This window comes from Dama dama, chromosome 11, assembly GCF_033118175.1.
Source record: "Dama dama isolate Ldn47 chromosome 11, ASM3311817v1, whole genome shotgun sequence".
Taxonomy (NCBI): domain Eukaryota; kingdom Metazoa; phylum Chordata; class Mammalia; order Artiodactyla; family Cervidae; genus Dama; species Dama dama.
The window spans coordinates 98,675,032-98,693,440 of record NC_083691.1 but is presented as its reverse complement, the minus strand read 5'-3'; the positions used below and the strand labels follow the sequence as shown (position 1 = coordinate 98,693,440).

The 18,409-nt window shown below is 38.6% G+C and overlaps 1 protein-coding gene across 2 annotated transcripts in view; it reads right to left on the bottom strand.

The window, feature by feature from the left end:
* Window positions 1-18,409, bottom strand: part of MGAT4A (alpha-1,3-mannosyl-glycoprotein 4-beta-N-acetylglucosaminyltransferase A) — a 118,954-nt gene that overhangs the window by 57,953 nt on the left and 42,592 nt on the right. For both annotated transcript variants that reach the window (XM_061155950.1, XM_061155949.1), the window contains exons 3-4: window positions 10,040-10,207; window positions 8,495-8,635 (exon numbers count right to left, since the gene is read on the bottom strand). In XM_061155950.1, coding sequence (XP_061011933.1) covers window positions 8,495-8,635; window positions 10,040-10,207 — 309 coding nt within the window. The remainder of the gene's footprint in view (window positions 1-8,494; window positions 8,636-10,039; window positions 10,208-18,409) is intronic.

Sequence of the window (18,409 nt, the reverse complement as noted above, 5' to 3'; positions counted from 1 at the left end):
TAGGTGTTAGGGATATAAGAGTAAACAACACAGATAAGGTCCTTGCCTTCATGGGACCTTTCTTACTGAACACATTCTAGACGATGGAAAAAGATAAATAATTGTTAATAATCCTGATGTGAAGAGCCAATTCATTGGAAAAGACCCTGATGCTGGGAAAGAATGAAGGCAAAAGGAGACGGGGGCGGCAGAGGATGAGATGGTTAGATAGCATCACCAACTCAATGGACAGGAATCTAAGAAAATACCAGGAGAGAGCGGAAAACAGGGGAGCCTGTTGTGCTTCAGTCCATGGGGTCACAAAGAGTTGGACATGACTTAGCACCTGAACAACAACAATAATCTTAAACGTGGCAATATTAGAAAGAATGTGCAGAGCACAGGGGAAGGAAAGGTACCTCTGGAGGTAGTACAGTCACAGACCGACACTCTAATATCAACTGAGCTGGTAATTAATGATGAGAAAGAGAAGATGACGAAGACGAGGAAACAGCTGGGTGCTGAAGAGAGAAGGGTCTTACGGTAGTCACGCAACAGCAAGAACAGAACATATCCAAAGCAGAATGAGATTAGATTCAGAGGCATCAGTTCAGGATCAGATCACATATAACCTTAAATTTAGTTTTAGTTTTGTGCAAGCAAAAGCCATTTTAAGGTGGTAAGTGGGGAAGTGACAGTATCCAATTTGCAATCTTAAAAGGTTACCAAACTTTGTGGAGAACAGACACAAAAGTTTAGATGGCATGTTTAGAGAAGAAGCCACTTTTCCCCAATAGACTATTTTGGAGATGAAATAGAAATTCTTTAGTTTAAACCAAGGCACTCAAGGTCTCCAAAAGCACTAAAAAGGAAAGTATTAATTTCAGCAAAATCTACAGAATTAAGAGTATCCGTGCCAGTGGTAATTCACAAAACACCATAAGAAAAGGACAGCTCTTTCCTGCCTTCTGGACATGTGGTAAGGTCCTCTTTGTGCATGCTGTGTGCTAAGTCACTTCAGCCGTGTCCAACTCGTTGCGACCCCATGGACTGTAGCCCACCAGGGTCCTCTGTCCATGGGATTCTCCAGGCAAGAACACTGGAGTATCACACCCTCCTCCAGGGGATCCTCCCAACCCCAGGATCCAATCCATGCCTCTCTGTCTCTGGCACTGGCAGGAGGGTTCTTCACCACCAGAGCCACCTGAATGGCCGGAGAACCTGGGGGGAGAGGATCTGACTAATGATGATGCGTCACCACCACGCGTAACTCACGTCCTGAGTACCTGGAACTGCAATGTGAAATCTTTTCTGCCCAGCAGAGCAGCCAGTCACATTCAACATGGCAACTGCTCCATCAGCCTGGATCCGGAGTGGTCAGTGATGCATGAAGTCCCCTACTAACCCTAATGATCATTACTTTGAGCAGAAATAAATAAACCTCCAATTACTTAAATTTGGGGGGTTGTTAGTTACCACCACATAACCCAGCTTGTCCTGTTTGCTACAATCCTTCTTCTACGGTTTACAAGGTAGAAAATGAATGCATTCTAAGGGGTCAGAGTTTGGAAGAAAAACGTCAGCAACATGAACAATAAGGCCGTATCATCCTCCTAATGGGGGCTTCCCTCATGGCTCAGACGGTAAAGAATCCTCCTGTGACTCAGGAGACTTGGTTTCAAGCCCTAGGATGGAAAGATCTCCTGGAGAAGGGAATAGCTACCCACTCCAGTATTCTTGCCTGGAGAATTCCATGGACAGAGGAGCCTGATGGGCTACAGTCCCTGGAGTCACGAGCAGTTGGACGTGACTGAGCGACTAAGCACACACGTCATCCTGACATAAGGAGCAAGGTGAATTGAGCAGCCAAACAGAAAAAGAGCCCCAGGGCTGGCCTAGGTACTGTCCCACTGATTCACTGTCCAGTGTTTCCCATTCAAGGATGAACTGTGTGTCTGTGATACATCCGTAATTCACTAGACAACCTAAAACCACAGCTGCAACTGACAACACAGAAAGAAACTCTCAGAGAAGGAGCTCATGGCTTCTAGGGGGAGGGATGGGGAAAAGAGAGTTAGGGAGTCTGGGATGAACATGTGCACACTGCGATATCCACAATGGATAAGGAACAAGGACCTACTGTGTGGTACTCAGTACTCTGCACAGTGTCATGGCGCCTGATGGGAGGGGAGTCTGGGGGAGAATGGATACATACACAGGCATCGCTGAGTCCCCTCGCTGTCCACCTGAAACTGTCACACTGTTAATTGGCTACACCCAAATACAAAATATTGTTCCTGGGGTTCTCAAGGCAAGAATACTCAAGTGGTTTGCCATTCCTTTCTCCAGTGGACCACATTTTGTCAGAACTCTCCACCATGACTCATCCGTCTTGGGTGGCCCTACATGGCGTGGCTCATAGTTTCATTTTGTATTTGGGCATAGGAATTAACAATGGTGCGATAATTTCAGGTGAAAAGGGAAGGGACTCAGTGATATATACGTATGTATCCATTTTCCTGCAAACTCCGCTCCCATCCAGGCTGCCACATAACACTGACCATTATATCTACTACTGTGGGCAAGAATCCCTTAGAAGAAATGGAGTAGCCATCACAAAAGAGTACAAAATGCAGTACTTGGATGTAATCTCAAAAACAACAGAATGATCTCTGTTCATTTCCAAGGCAAACCATTCAATATCACAGTAATCCAAGTCTATGCCCTGACCAGTAATGCTGAAGAGGCTGAAGTTGAATGGTTCTATGATGACCTATAAGACCTTCTAGACCTATAACACCCTAAAAAGATGTCCTTTTCATTATAGGAGACTGGAAGGCAAAAGTAGGAAGTCAAGAAATACCTGGAGTGACAGACAAATTTGGCCTTGGAGTACAGAATGAACCACGACAAAGGCTAGTGGAGTTTTGCCAACAGAACGCACTGGTCATAGCAAACACCCTCTTCCAACAACACAAGAGAACACTCTACACAAGGACATCACCAGATGGTCAACATCAAAATCAGACTGATTATATTCTTTGCAGCCAAAGATGGAGAAGCTCTACACAGTCAGCAAAAACAAGACTGGAAGCTGACTGTGGCTCAGATCATGAACTCCTTATTGCCAAATTTAGACTTAAATTGAAGAAAGTAGGGAAAACCACTAGACCATTCAGGTATGACCTAAATCAAATCCCTAGCAATTATACAGTGGAAGTGAGAAATAGATTTAAGGGACCATATTTGATAGACAGAGTGCCTGATGAACTATGGACAGAGGTTCACAACACTGTACAGGAGACAGGGAACAAGACTATCCCCAAGAAAAAGAAAAGCAAAAAGGCAAAATGGGTGTCTGAAGAGGCCTACAAATAGCTGTGAAAAGAAGAGAAGTGAAAGGCAAAGAAGAAAAGGAAAGATATTCCCCTTTGAATGCACAGTTCCAAAGAATAGCCAGGAGAGATCAGAAAGCCTGCCTCAGTGATCAGTGCAAAGAAATAGAGGAAACAATAGAATGGGAAAGACTAGAGATCTCTTCAAGAAAATTAGGGATACCAAGGGAACATTTCATTCAAGGATGGGCACAATAAAGGACAGAAATGGTATATGGACCTAACAGAAGTAGAAGATATTAAGAAGAGGTGGCAAGAATACACAGAAAAACTGTACAAAAAAGATCTTCATGACCCAGATAATCATGATGGTGTGATCACTCACCTAGAGCCAGACATCTTGGAATGTGAAGTCAAGTGGGTCTTAGGAAGCATCGCTACCAACAAAGCTAGTAGAAGGGATGGAATTCCAGTTGAGCTATTTCAAATCCTAAAAGATGATGCTGTGAAAGTGGTGCACTCAATATGCCAGCAAATCTGCAAAACTCAGCAGTGGCCACTGGACTGGAAAAGGTCAGTTTTCATCCCCATCCCTAAGAAACGCAGTGCCAAAGAATGCTCAAACTACCACACAATTGCACTCATCTCACACGCTAGTAAAGTAATGCTCAAAATTCTCCAAGCCAGGCTTCAACAATAAGTGAACCGTGAACTTCCAGATGTTCAAGTTGGTTTTAGAAAAGGCAGAGGAACCAGAGATCAAATTGCCAACATCTGCTAGATCACTGAAAAAGCAAGAGAGTTCCAGAAAAACACCTATTTCTGCTTTATTGACTACACCAAAGCCTTTGACTGTGCGGATCACAACAAACTATGGAAACTTCTGAAAGAGATGGGAATACCAGACCACCTGACCTGCCTCTTGAGAAATCTGTATGCAGGTCAGGAAGCAACAGTTAGAACTGGACATGGAACAACAGACTGGTTCCAAATCAAGAAAGGAGTACATCAAGGCTGTATATTGTCACCCTGCTTATTTAACTTCTATGCACAGTATATCATGAGAAATGGACTGGATAAAGCACAAGCTGGAATCAGGATTGCTGGGAGAAACAGCAATAACCCCAGATATGCAGATAACACCACCCTTAAGGCAGAAAGTGAAGAAGAACTAAAGAGTTTCTTGATGAAAGTGAAAGAGGAGAGTGAAAAAGTTGGCTTAAAGCTCAACACTCAGAAAACTAACATCATGGCATTCAGTCCCATCACTTCATGGCAAATAGATGGAGAAACAGTGGAAAACTTTTTTTTTTTTTTGGCTCCAAAACCACTGCAGATGGTGACTGCAGCCATGAAATTAAAAGACGCTTACTCCTTGGGAGAAAAGTTATGACCAACCTAGACAGTATATTAAAAAGCAGAGATGTTACTTTGCCAACAAAGGTCCATCTAGTCAAGGCTATGGTTTTTCTAGTAGTCATGTATGGATGTGACAGTTGGACTGTGAAGAAAGCTGAGCACCGAAGAATTGATGCTTTCAAACTATGGTGTTGGAGAAGACTCTTGAGAGTCCCTTGGACAGCAAGGAGATCCAACCAGTCAATCCTAAAGGAAATCAGTCCTGAATATTCATTGAAAGGACTGATGTTGAAGCTAAAACTCCAATACTTTGGCCACCTGATGTGAAGAACTGACTCATCTGAAAAGACCCTGATGCTGGGAAACATTGAAGGCAGGGGGAGAAGGGGACGACAGAGGATGAGATGGTTGGATGGCATCACTGACTCAATGGCCATGAGTTTGAGTAAACTGCAGGAGCTGGTGATGGACAAAGAGGCCTGGCGTGCTGCAGTCCATGGGTTCACCGAGTCGGACATGGCTGAGCGACTGAACTCAACTGAAATACAAAGTAAAACATCTAAAGAAATAAAATAAAACACAGTCATAAGCTAGCTAAGGCCACTGCTTCATGGAGTTTATAAATTGACAGAGATATCAACAGTTGTATCAGTTTTCTTCCACTTTCCAGCAAGTTTTCAATCGAGTACTTATTTCCTTTAAAAATCAAGAACAGCCTTAATTTGGCATTTCTTCAATTACTCAGTTTATATTTGTTAAAAATAAATTACTCATTGGAAACGCATCACAGAGCAAGTGTGTGGTTCCCTTTACTCGTAGACCTGTTAGATCTGTGGGAAAAACTACATGACCGAGCTGCCAAGTAAGCTATGAAAAACCTAAAAAACACTTATTACCTTAGGTATTGGCATGTCCCAATGATCTGTACTGCTCTAAGGTGTGGCAATGAAGCTAAAGGGTCAGATTCAGGGGGAAATTTGAAGATGCTATGCTCTGAAGATAAAAGAAGGGCCCACGGACTAAAGAATGTAGGTGCCTCTAGAAGCTGGAAAAGGCAAAGAAATGGACTTTCCTCCAGAGCTTCCAAAGGAAACACACTCCCGTTTACACACTGATTTTAGGACTTCTGACCTCCCGAACTATAAGATCATAAATTTGTGTGGTCTCAAGTTGCTACACCGCAACAGGAAACCAATTCACCCATCTTTACCAGTAAACTACCTTATCCTCTGATCTCAGGTCAAATGTATTTTTCAAGACTAAACTCTTTAATTAATACTCTTTCTATTCATTCTCAAACCATCCTTTATATCATTAGCATTGTTCAACTGTACAATGGTTTATATAATTGGTTATTTGACTAAAACATTCTTCCTTTAGTAGAATGAGGATCACAAGACTAGGAATCACATCTGATTTTGTGTAACAAAACTCACACAAGAGCGCATGGATTTTTTTGGCTGCACTGGGTCTTGGTTGCAGCATGTGGGACCTTTAGTTGCGGCATGCTAACTCTTAGTTGAGGCATGTGGGATCTAGCTCTAACCCAGGCCCCCTGCATTGGGAGCACAGAGTCTCAGCCACTGGACCACCAGAGGAGTCTCCCCATTTTTTCTTTTAACTTCAGCAAATATTTAAAGAATTACCCACTGGCCTCTACCAAATCAGTAATGCCCTTCTGATAGGTAACCTGTGGAGGGTCTTTTATCAACCACCTTGCCCAGCACTGAGTGAGTCCTTCATCTGAAGACATGTGTGTTTCTTCAATCAAAGAAATTTTCTTCTACTATTTATTTGATTACTTCTCCCACTTACTCTCTTTGCTCTCTTTCTCAAATTCCTATTAGATAAATGTCAGAATGTTTGTCTGTCTGAACTCTTCGTATCCTTTATGTTGCATTCTAGAAGAACTCCACAGCCAGCTCAATCTTTCTGATCACTGAATTGATCTTTAGCTATATCCATCCTTACAACATGGAAACTTAAAATACAAATATCAAAATAAAAACACAAAGATGTCTAACTGATCCTTTTACAAAGAGTCACTTATAAGCTGTCTCTCCTAATCCCTCTGAAAATATGTCTTAATATTATACTCTGCTTGCTCTGTGAGTCATTGAGTCATTCATGATGTTGGTTTTCTTAAGTATCTGGGAACCCTAGTTATACAAGATGGCCTTTGACCCATCTGTGCTTGCGGTGCCAGTTTACTGCAGTCTGCCTTTGTAAATCTGCGGGAGGATGGGTGGATGTGAGAATTCCTTTCTTGAGGAGGTCAGTAGCTGCCTTGACCACTCTTCTCCCTCCTTACCCTTAGAAGGATGAGCCGGTCTGAGTAGTGCTCCTTAATCAGCCTGACCTGGGAAGAACAGAATTGTAAGCAAAAAGCAGTTTTCTTTGATCTGAAACAACTGACGCTCCTGGGAACTTCTCTGGCAGTCTAGTGGTTAAGACTGTGCTTTCAACGCATGGGGAGAAGGTTCAGTCCCACATGCCAAGTGGTGTGGCCAAAAAATTTAAAAATTAAAAAAAAAGGCTCACTGGGGAGTCCACACAAAAAAATTAAAGTAAATAAATAAACTGAAGTTCTTTATATACAGTGCCTAGATAGGTTTTAGGGCTCCACAAAACCCCAGAAATTACATATAAAATTACTTTTCTAGGAGCATGTTTCTAAGTAGAAAGTTAATAGATTTCCTAAAATAACTAAAGGGTTCTATTACTTTAAAAATATTAAGAACCATTGCCTAAAGATTTAGGAAGAAAGATTTTTAAAGAAAATCTGCAGGTTTTCTTGGTTGTTTTTCCCCACGTTGTCTGCTTTTTCTATCTTTAGAAAACAGTTTCAGCTTAATAAGAACGTTAACTACTGAGAGGCTGGTTGACTAAGATTTTATTATATTTATGATGAAAAAATCTTTAACAAATGGGAAAGAAAAAGTAACTTCAAAAAAGAGAGAATGTCACATTCATGAAACAAGAAGAACTGACTATAAAAGAACCTATATGAGATCTTGGAGGTTTTAAATGACTTTAAAAATACTTCTACTTTCTTTTGATTTGATTCTTATTAATAAATAAATAGTCTAAAACAACAAATGCATGAAATGGCTACAGCATCTTACCCAGATGGTGATTTTTTTTAAATAAACTAAAACTTTTATTAAAGTTCTATTAGTAAGCATATTGAATGCTACAAGATGCACAAATGGCTCTTTTGCATGAGGATGCTAGTATAAATTAATTTTATTTATATAATATACAAATACTTAATTTGCTTGTAACTATTTAAATGGAGACTATTCAACTAAGGGTACTAATGTGCATTTTTCTTTTTTTCCCTCTTATTTTTAAATTATTTTTTAATTAGATAAATTAAGATTTTTAGTTGGAGTTGCAATATCAAACTCTCAGAAATTAATAGAATGAAGAGACAGAAATGTAGAAGGATATAGTAGACCTGAAAAGCACCATGAACCAACTGAACATAATTAAGATTTATACAATTTTCACACAACAGTAGGATACAAATTCAAGTTCCCATAGACTATAAACTAGGAGACACTGGAACATATCCAGGGATAAAAAACAATTTTATGGTCTAAAGGTATTGAAATCATACAGAGTGTGTTCTTATCACTGTGAAATCACTATCAAAAGATATTTGAAAATAACCTGCATATTTTCAAGTGCAATGTGACATTCACAAAGAGATATTTGACTTAGCCACTGAAAGCCTCAGTAAAGTTAATACCACATAATACTCCAAGACACAATTCAGACCAGCAATGAAACGACAATAGGAAACAAAACAAACATACCTCCTGTTCGTCCATTTCCAATCTGTACGGCAGGTTGAAGGCTTCCTTCATTTTGCAGTAAATGAGGCAAATGATGATAAACACTTGGCACTTGAAGAGACTTTCTGCTTGTTAACTCCTTTAATATCTTTAGAGTATCATCTGAAACACAGAAAGATAATCATTCCATGGTAATACCTTACTTTCAGATGTTACAGATGCTACCAAGACAGCAGTAAAAATGTATGAAAACTAAAAGAATTTTCTCTTCTAAATTTTTCTCTCACACTGTGGTGAGTGAGATTTCCATGGACACTAGCAACCAGAGTCTTAGAGTCATGATGTTGAGAACAGTCTAAATAAAGTTAAACATGGGAGCTAAAGTACTATGAGAAGGTAGGACATGAACTCCTCATCTTTGTAATATGTCAGAACTCGAGCACAAGGGGACAGACTTTAAACAAGTGACCCATTCATGAAAATGTAATAATAACAAATACAACAACCACCAGTAGCTTCTACTTTTTTATGCTACTACATTCGCCCAAAATTTCACATAGATTTTTCTTTTAATTCAAGTACAATAATTTAAACAACACAAGTTGAGAATCTTTGGTACAGTTCATAACTTTCAAATAATTTTTCAGTTTTTATGAGAGGAACCAATGAACCATTTAATATAATATAAAAATAAAACCTTTACAGGATAAGGAATATCGTTTTCAAATTTCACTGAACTAGAACTTAACTTTTGACATAAGGAAGTAAGCAGTAAGGACTGGTAACCTCGACAATAATTTCATATAGAACAATATGAAAACTCCATTAAAAAAGAAAAGAAAACTCCATTAAAATATTCCAAAAATTCAGAACCGAAAATTTATAGAAGAAATGCAAAAGGACTATCATACATGAAATTCAAGTTTAATCTTATGTTAAAGCAACAACCTACAAATTATAAGACAACAATATTCACCTTCAAATTAAATTAGCAGATTAAATAATATATTAAATTGTGGTGATAATATAATAAATGGTTCAGCTATTCAGAACAGCATCAAAAACCCTAAAACATTTCATCCTATTGTTCAGTGATTTCCCTTTTAGGAATTTAACTTTTATGCATTCAAAGCACCCATTGTAAAACTATGTCTTTTTTATTTCTTGTAAGTCATATTTAAGAGCACTAATTGCTTCAAATAGTGCAAAGACTCCCCGGAGTTCATCTGAAGTCCATACAAGTCACAAGAGAAACAATCATAAACACCAAGTTAAATTTTAGCCTCATATTGTATGTTTTTAAAAAGATGCTGTTTCTTCACTATTGTCAATGAAACGTATATAACTGAAATTTAACTGAATATTACTCTCTTTAAATCAAATTTAGCAATTAATAAAATTGTTTTATAATTAGCAACAACAGAAAGAGCTTGGCATGGTGATTTTTCTGTGTAGAGGTTAACAAGTGCTGGCTGATAAGCAACCGTAGACAGCTTTCAAAGAGAATAGTTCACATAACTCTCTGAAAATACAATCTTTCCATAAAACAGAAGACAGTGCCTGTACCTGAAAACTTATTCACTGTGTCCTTACTTCTGTTTGTTTCTGCTTCTACGCGCTTGAACTGCTGTACAATGGCGCTGAGCTCAGAAGAGCGCTGAGAGATTCTATGTTCAGCTATTCGGAGACGTTCTTTCAGAGCAAGAAATTCTCGTTGATAAGCAATCACTTTTTCTAAAAACAAAACTAGTCATTAATAGTGCATTTCTTAAAAAGACATAAAAACGCCATTATAATAAAAACTGAACCGTAACATCAGAAATTCTAAAGCTGCATTTTTCAGAAACAGATAATTCATTTTTTAATTCACTGAGACAGAACTGAAAATAAAAAAGTCTGAACTAAGAAAGTGGTGACAAAGCCACCAGTAACACAGTGCTATCAATATCTGTAAGAATGTGAGCACTTTCTAATTAGCACTTTGGAAAGTTAAAAATAGGGAGAAAAAGACAACGTTTTTGGAACTAACACTTCAAGCATGATACCAACATCATTTCTTAAAAGGCACAGACAACCATAAAGACCCTATTTGTATGAAAGTAGAGATGAATCATTGAAACTGATGATAATATATCTAATAATATAATGAATATAACATTTATAGCATAACCATCCATTTCCATAAGCTGTTTCTTCTGTACTTTCTATTCTGCAAAAATTCCCCCTGGCCAGACTTGGGTCAAATTCCTAATGCCTAACAAATCACTCAGGTAGATGTAAGACAACAACAGAGTCAATTATCTCAGGGACTTCCCTGGTGGTCCAGTGGCTAAGATTCTGCTGTCCTAATAATGCAGGGGGCCTGGGTTTGATCCCTGGTCAGGGAACTAGATCCCACATGCTGCAACTAAGAGGTGTAGCCAAAAACATAAATACAATTTTTTAAAAAGTCAATTACTCGAATTTGAGACAATCCCATGCCAGGAAAGCCTACTCTGGGAAATACAAGGGGATAAATGTAGACACTGAAATAATAGAACAAGACAGCTCAAATATGATGTACCCCATGTACAGAGGGCCCAGGACAGAACTGGACATCAAAATCTGAGAGACTGCAGAAAAGAAACCACGCATTTATCTTGATCAGCAGCGCTGAAAGGGAGCTGAGGCTGGTGAAGCAATTTCCACAACCTCATTAAACAAGAGAAATTAGAACGGTTTTGGTATCTCTATCAAGCTAATAAATAATCTTAGATAATCTAAGGCTACTACTAATTTGACATCTAAATGAAACAAATCTTAGAAAGACTACTTTTAATTAATATTGTAATCTCAGTTTTACTTAAGGATGGACTCAGTAAGAACAGAATTAAGGAACAGAAATCTGCCTGTTTCATAAAGCTAGTCTTAAAAAGTCAGTTGCCTTAGTCCCTGTCCCCTACATAAAGGACCACACAGTAAATATCGCCTAAGAATCTGGGGCAGATAATAAGGTCTCCCTGCTTAACTATCATGTTTTCTTGTATTGAACAATGTAAACAGCTTTACTTTCCTTAACCTGCTGGCTGTGGGAGGGAAGGAAGGAGGCAGGAGTTGTGATTAGGAAAGGGTATATGGGGAGTCTCAAGGTGCCAACAAGGTCCTAGTCATTGGCCTGGCTAGTGGTTATATAAAATTCATTACTATACATTCATGGTCTAGGTACTTTTCCATACATGTACATTCACAACAAAAGAAATGTTATACAAATACTATTCACAAACACAAAACTATTAACAATTATACCGTAAGAGGCACTCAAGGGTTATGTGATAAAAAACTATATGCCTAAAATATTAAATTTAAAAAATCTATAAGCCTTTTCCTAGAGCCTATAATTTAAGAAAAAAAAATTAACTCAGTTATTAATTCTAAATGGGAAAACCCAATCTTGCAAAAAATAAAAAAGATAAACTCTAACCTAAGCTGAATAATAAATGCAATGCTTTTCAAAATAGCAAAAAAAATTTAGAACTTCACTTTTGACACGTCAATTAAATAAAGAATGTTTTTAAAAGTTCAAAAAAATCTAGAAGCAGTAATAGGGAACTTACTCTGAGATCAGAATGGACTATATGGCTCTAGAAATGAAAACCATGGTGACTGCCAGGTGCAGACAGTGGGGACAAAGGCTGACCACACCAAGCCAACTGGGTCCAAAATTAGCAGGCGCGAACTATCCTGTGAGTTCTTCCCTCTTTACCTCTTACCCCCACAAGGCGCCAAGACAGTGGCTTCTAGACACCTGCCACTAATAAAGCATTAGAACCCGTGGAAGAAATAACTTTAAGATGAACTTGGAACACCCTTGGGTCAAGTAAGAAAATGTTATTTTTTTTTAAAAAAAGCAGGCCAAGGGACTTCCCTGGTGGTCCAGTGGTTAAGACTCTGCACTTTCAATGCAGGGGGTTTGATCCTTGGTTGGAGAGCTAAGATCTCACATGCTCTGTAGCATGGCCAAATAAATAAATAAAGAATATACTTCAATTTAAAAAACAAGACAGGATATGTCAAAATGACACAGGAAGCTCCCTGAGGGGCTCTCACTGGCCAAATTCAGGGCAATTTAAGTATCAAAACAAACACTGATGGTAATCACTTTTAACTTACTAAATAAAGTAAGAAATCTGTAAGTCCATTTTAATAAATAACGATTAACAGACGACAGAAAAGTGTTTCTTACAGTGGAATGCCAGCTTACAAATTATGAAAAAAGGATGAATGTTAGAAAATCACCCCTTTGCAACTGTCCAAGCAATAACAGATTTGAGTGACAATCAAACATGGATGCAAGACAGAGAAAGACAAACACTGTATGATACAACTAAATACAAATGACAATCCTGGATGGGGTCTGGAACAGAAAAAAAAAAATAATAAATGCTGTAAAGAACATTACTGGGACAAACTAACAGAAGACAGACTACAGGGACTTCCCCAGTAGCCCAGTGACTTAAGACTTCACCTTGCAATGCAGGGGACGCAGGTTCCATCTCTGGTTAGGGAACTAAGATCCCACACGTGTCATGGTGTGGCGAAAAGATTTTTTTAAAAAAAAGAAGACTACAGAGTATGCAACATGGTGCATAAATTTTTAAAACTTGACACCTGACTGTCGTAAAGTAAGAGAATTCCCTGTTCTTAGGAAATAAAATTATTCAGGTGTAAAAAGGCATGATTTCTATAATGTACTTTAACCTGGTTCTGAAAAGAAACAAGTTTTTACAGATAGATAAAACAATAAGAGGCAACATGTTCACAATACATAAAATGCATAGAGAAGTTATAACTTCCTCTTAGTTGAAACTTTTTAAAAAGTAAGAAGTTCACAGAAGTACAGAACAGACTTTTGAACTCTGTGGGAGAAGGTGAGGGTGGGATGTTTGGAAAGAACAGCATGTATATTATCTATGGTGAAATAGATCACCAGCCCAGGTGGGATGCATGAAACAAGTTCTCGGGCCTGGTGCACTGGGAAGACCCAGAGGAATCAGGTGGAGAGGGAGGTGGGAGGGGGGATCGGGATGGGGAATACGTGTACATCTATGGCTGATTCATATCAATGTATGACAAAACCAACTGAAAAAATAAATAAATAAATAAATAAAGGAAAAAAAAAATAAAAAGTAAGAAGTTTTTTAAAAGTAAGCAGGAGGATGGGATGGCACACAGGTTTGGTCTTTCAGCAGCTCTTCTGTGGTAGGAGGGATGTGGGCCTGAGGCCAGCCTCTGCCCTACATGCCTGTCTTGGTACTTTTGGAAACTACCTTCCCAGAGGTCAGCCTCACTGGCTGGCAGACCAGCCAGCAGAGGAAAAACCCCCACTCCAAAATCCAATCTGCCTCCCCTACTTTGAGGTGAAGCGGCCATGCTTTTGAAAAGATGTCTTGGGTTGAGAGTCACACATATTTTCTTTCACATTCAGATGCTATGGCTACTGTCACTCCACAGCATATAGCTATGAAAGTGCTCAAAATGGGTCATTTCCCATCTCATTCCCATCTGTTGTTTGCTTCTAACTCCACCCTTTCATATTAAAAGTGTTCTCTCTTGGGAGTTTGGGATTAGCTGACACAAACTATTACAGAGAGTGGATAAACAGTAAGGTCCTACTGTAGAGCAGAGGGACTTCTATTCAATATCCTGTGATAAACCATAATGGAAAAGAACGCTAAACAGGAAAGTGCATGTATGTATGCGTGTATTCCTAAGTCAGTTTGCTGTGCACTGAGACACAATACTGTAAACCAACTACACTTTAATAAAGTAAAACTTAAAAAGTGTTCTCTCCATGACATCAGAGCAAGTCTACACTACCCAGGTCAAGACTGTGCAGTAAAGCTCTCAGCTAGTCCTGCTTGGAATTCCAAGGGACACCACTGACTCTTGTAATCAGGAACGTTACACGTGGTTTTCCTACAATCATCCCTCCCAGCGTATCACCTCACCGTCCACCCAAACATAGCCTGACCAGTGACTTCCAGTATTTTCTCCACGTATATTTTCCATAGTACCACCTTACTCTCTTGGGGAGAGTGGCTTACCAGCTCTCAGAAGAAGTTCAAATTCTATCATAATAGGCGAAAAACTCCATCAAATTAGTGATATGTATTTGACAATGTCGTATGTTTAACGTTACTGACAAAATTTTTATTTTTGTATTTTTTTGAATCATTTCAATCAGTTTCTATAGGAGAACCTGGCAGGAAACCATGAGGGAACTTTTTTACACAACCTTACTGAAAATCCCTGGTTTTGGTCACTGGTTTGTTTTTATTGAAGACTGAATCTAGCTTTTTTTTTTTTTTTCCTTAATTGTAGAAAAGCACATACCCACATTAGACATTGAAACTATAAATCACATTCTGTGAACCTAAGAATCTGAAACATACAAAATTTCTAAAGAAACCACTTTCATTTCTTCAAATCAGTAAACAAGTCAGTTCTCCAATGAAGAGAGTAACTTTAGGTTTTCAAATTACTAGCTGAACCATATGAAATTGCTGGTATTTGAATATTTTTGACCAAAAAAATGGTAATTTCATACAGTTCAACAATAATAGCTTCAGACTCAACAATTTAATTTAAAAATTTATAAATAGTACAGATGAAAAGTTAACACAAAGAAGCACACTAATAAGTAATACCCAATATGTAGTACATAAAAGTCAAACAAAAAACATTTTTTTCATTGTTATCAGCAAGATGTTGGGTGGCACTACTTAATTCTATGAGCTAACATTTAAAAACTGGCTTTTTATGTTGAAATTAAAATTATCAAAAATTAACATACTTTTAAATTACTTAATTTTAGTACTTATTAAATAATAAAATTATGGCACTGGAAAGGTTGACAAACCATCTGATCCATCCCTCTGTTCTTTGGTACTACACTGAACTACTTCATACAGAAAAAATTTTTCTTAAATATATGAAAAACTCCCTGTAACAGATTCTAAAATTTAACAAGCTACACACTTCAGGAAGCCATTGCTTTTGAAAACATTTTATTCCACATTCACCATTCTTATACAACCATTTTAAAACAGAAAGGAGAAGGCCTACTTGAAATTATGGACACTTTCCCATGAACAGATCTCTCTTTTTTTTTTTTTTTTTTTAATTTTTTTTAATTTATTTTTTCAGTGGGTTTTGTCATACATTGACATGAATCAGCCATGGATTTACATGTATTCCCCATCCCGATCCCCCCTCCCACCTCCCTCTCCACACGATTCCTCTGGGTCTTCCCAGTGCACCAGGCTCGAGCACTTGTCTCATGCATCCCACCTGGGCTGGTGATCTGTTTCACCATAGATAGTATACATGCTGTTCTTTCACAACATCCCACCCTCACCTTCTCCCACAGAGTTCAAAAGTCTGTTCTGTACTTCCGTGTCTCTTTTTCTGTTTTGCATATAGGGTTATCGTTACCATCTTTCTAAATTCCACATATATGCGTTAGTATACTGTATTGGTCTTTATCTTTCTAGCTTACTTCACTCTGTATAATGGGCTCCAGTTTCATCCATCTCACTAGAACTGGTTCAAATGAATTCTTTTTAACGGCTGAGTAATATTCCATGGTGTATATGTACCATAGCTTCCTTATCCATTCGTCTACTGATGGGCATCTAGGTTGCTTCCATGTCCTGGCTATTATAAACAGTGCTGCGATGAACATTGGGGTGCACGTGTCTCTTTCAGATCTGGTTTCCTCAGTGTGTATGCCCAGAAGTGGGATTGCTGGGTCATATGGCAGTTCTATTGCCAGTTTTTTAAGAAATCTCCACACTGTTCTCCATAGCAGCTGTACTAGTTTGCATTCCCACCAACAGTGTAAGAGGGTTCCCTTTTCTCCACACCGTCTCCAGCATTTATTGCTTGTAGACTTTTGGATAGCAGCCATCCTGACTGGCATGTAATGGTACCTCACTGTGGTTTTGATTTGCATTTCTCTGATAATGAGTGATGTTGAGCATCTTTTCATGTGTTTGTTAGCCATCTGTATGTCTTCTTTGGAGAAATGTCTGTTTAGTTCTTTGGCCCATTTTTTGATTGGGTCATTTATTTTTCTGGAATTGAGCTTCAAGAGTTGCTTGTATCTTTTTGAGATTAATCCTTTGTCTGTTGCTTCGTTTGCTATTATTTTCTCCCAATCTGAGGGCTGTCTTTTCACCTTACTAATAGTTTCCTTTGTTGTGCAAAAGCTTTTAAGTTTCATTAGGTCCCATTTGTTTAGTTTTGCTTTTATTTCCAATATTCTGGGAGGTAGGTCATAGAGGATCTTGCTGTGGTTTATGTCGGAGAGTGTTTTGCCTATGTTCTCCTCTAGGAGTTTTATAGTTTCTGGTCTTACATTTAGATCTTTAATCCATTTTGAGTTTATTTTTGTGTATGGTGTTAGAAAGTTTTCTAGTTTCATTCTTTTGAACAGATCTCTTAAAGAAAAAAATTAAAGAACTGGATTCCGAAGATAGCTTAGGAGACTAAAAGCCTAGAAAAGTCAAAGACAGGAGACCGAATGAAATGGGCTAAAAGAACAGAATCTGAAGACATTTCTAAGGAGAATGGATAGCTAAAAATTACAGACAAGATTTGTCTCACTGTTTCTCTAACTTTTTGGGGCATAAGAACCACCAGAAAGAGCCTGTCAAACATAAAATTCTGGCCCCATCCTCCAAAGATTCTGATTCAGTAGGTCTGACATGTGTATGCTCAGTTGTGTCCGACTCTTTGTGATGCTATGAACTGTAGCCTGCCAGGCTCCTCGGTCCATGAGATTTTCCAGGCAAGAATACTGGAATGGGTTGCTATTTCCTTCTCCAGTCTGACACGGGGCCTGAGAACTTCTAACATGCTCAGGTTGATGCTGAGCCCCTCAGATGCTGAGCAGCACTGAGGGATCCACTGTCCTCAACGTAGGTCTAGACTCCAGCAGCCTGGAAATCAATGCTGCTCTGCTCCCCTACTCCCTTCTCTCCTCTGGATGAGATGTTAAGCGCTCTGGGGAGAAGAGGGGTTCATCAGAAATTTTAGGTCCATGATCCTCAATTCAGGGATTTCCCTAGTGGTCCAGTGGTTAAGAATTCACCTTGCAATGCAGGGGACGCAGGTTTGATCCCTGGTCAGGGAACTAAGATCCCCCATGCTGGGGAGCAACTAAAGAGCCTGAGCACAACTTAAAGAGTCCACAGGCTGCAACGAAGATCCCATGTGCTGCAACCAATATCGACGCAGCTTAATAAATACATAGTTTTTTAAAACATTCTGAAGTTACACTGGGGACAGAAAGGATTTTGAAATATTCAGCCAACACCTATTTCCAAGGTCTCTCTTAAGAGTTACAGGAATGAAAAAGATCACTGCCTACTTTTGGAGTCTTTCAGTCAGAACCCATGATATAAACATGAACTGTGAAGATAACTTGTACCCTTCAAAACTCAAAAGGGAAAATGGGGCTCACAGATATATAGAATCACATATTTTATTTACATTAAAACAAAGAATATAATTCAATTTGTTCCCTTACATGATGTTTTCACTATGCTTATACAACAGGACCCTAAGTAGTGAATAACAGATATGCTACAGTTTAAAAGTCTTCTGGAACATGATCACTATTTGTAAGTTGTCCCCTAAAGTAATATAATTATTAATGATGTCATTCAAAACAAAACAAACTTCCAAGTAGAGGTTTAACAAGTAAAAATCTATCCACTGACCTTGTAAAGCACAAAACCTTAAGATATAAAATAATGTTGCACATACCTATAACCCACACTTTCTTAGAAATATTAACTTCATCTAAATAGTTGCAATAGTTGCAATCACTTCCCCTGATTTCCCTTGAAGACAGGGTAGTCTCTTTTTGGCAATTTTGTATCAAGTCCCAAA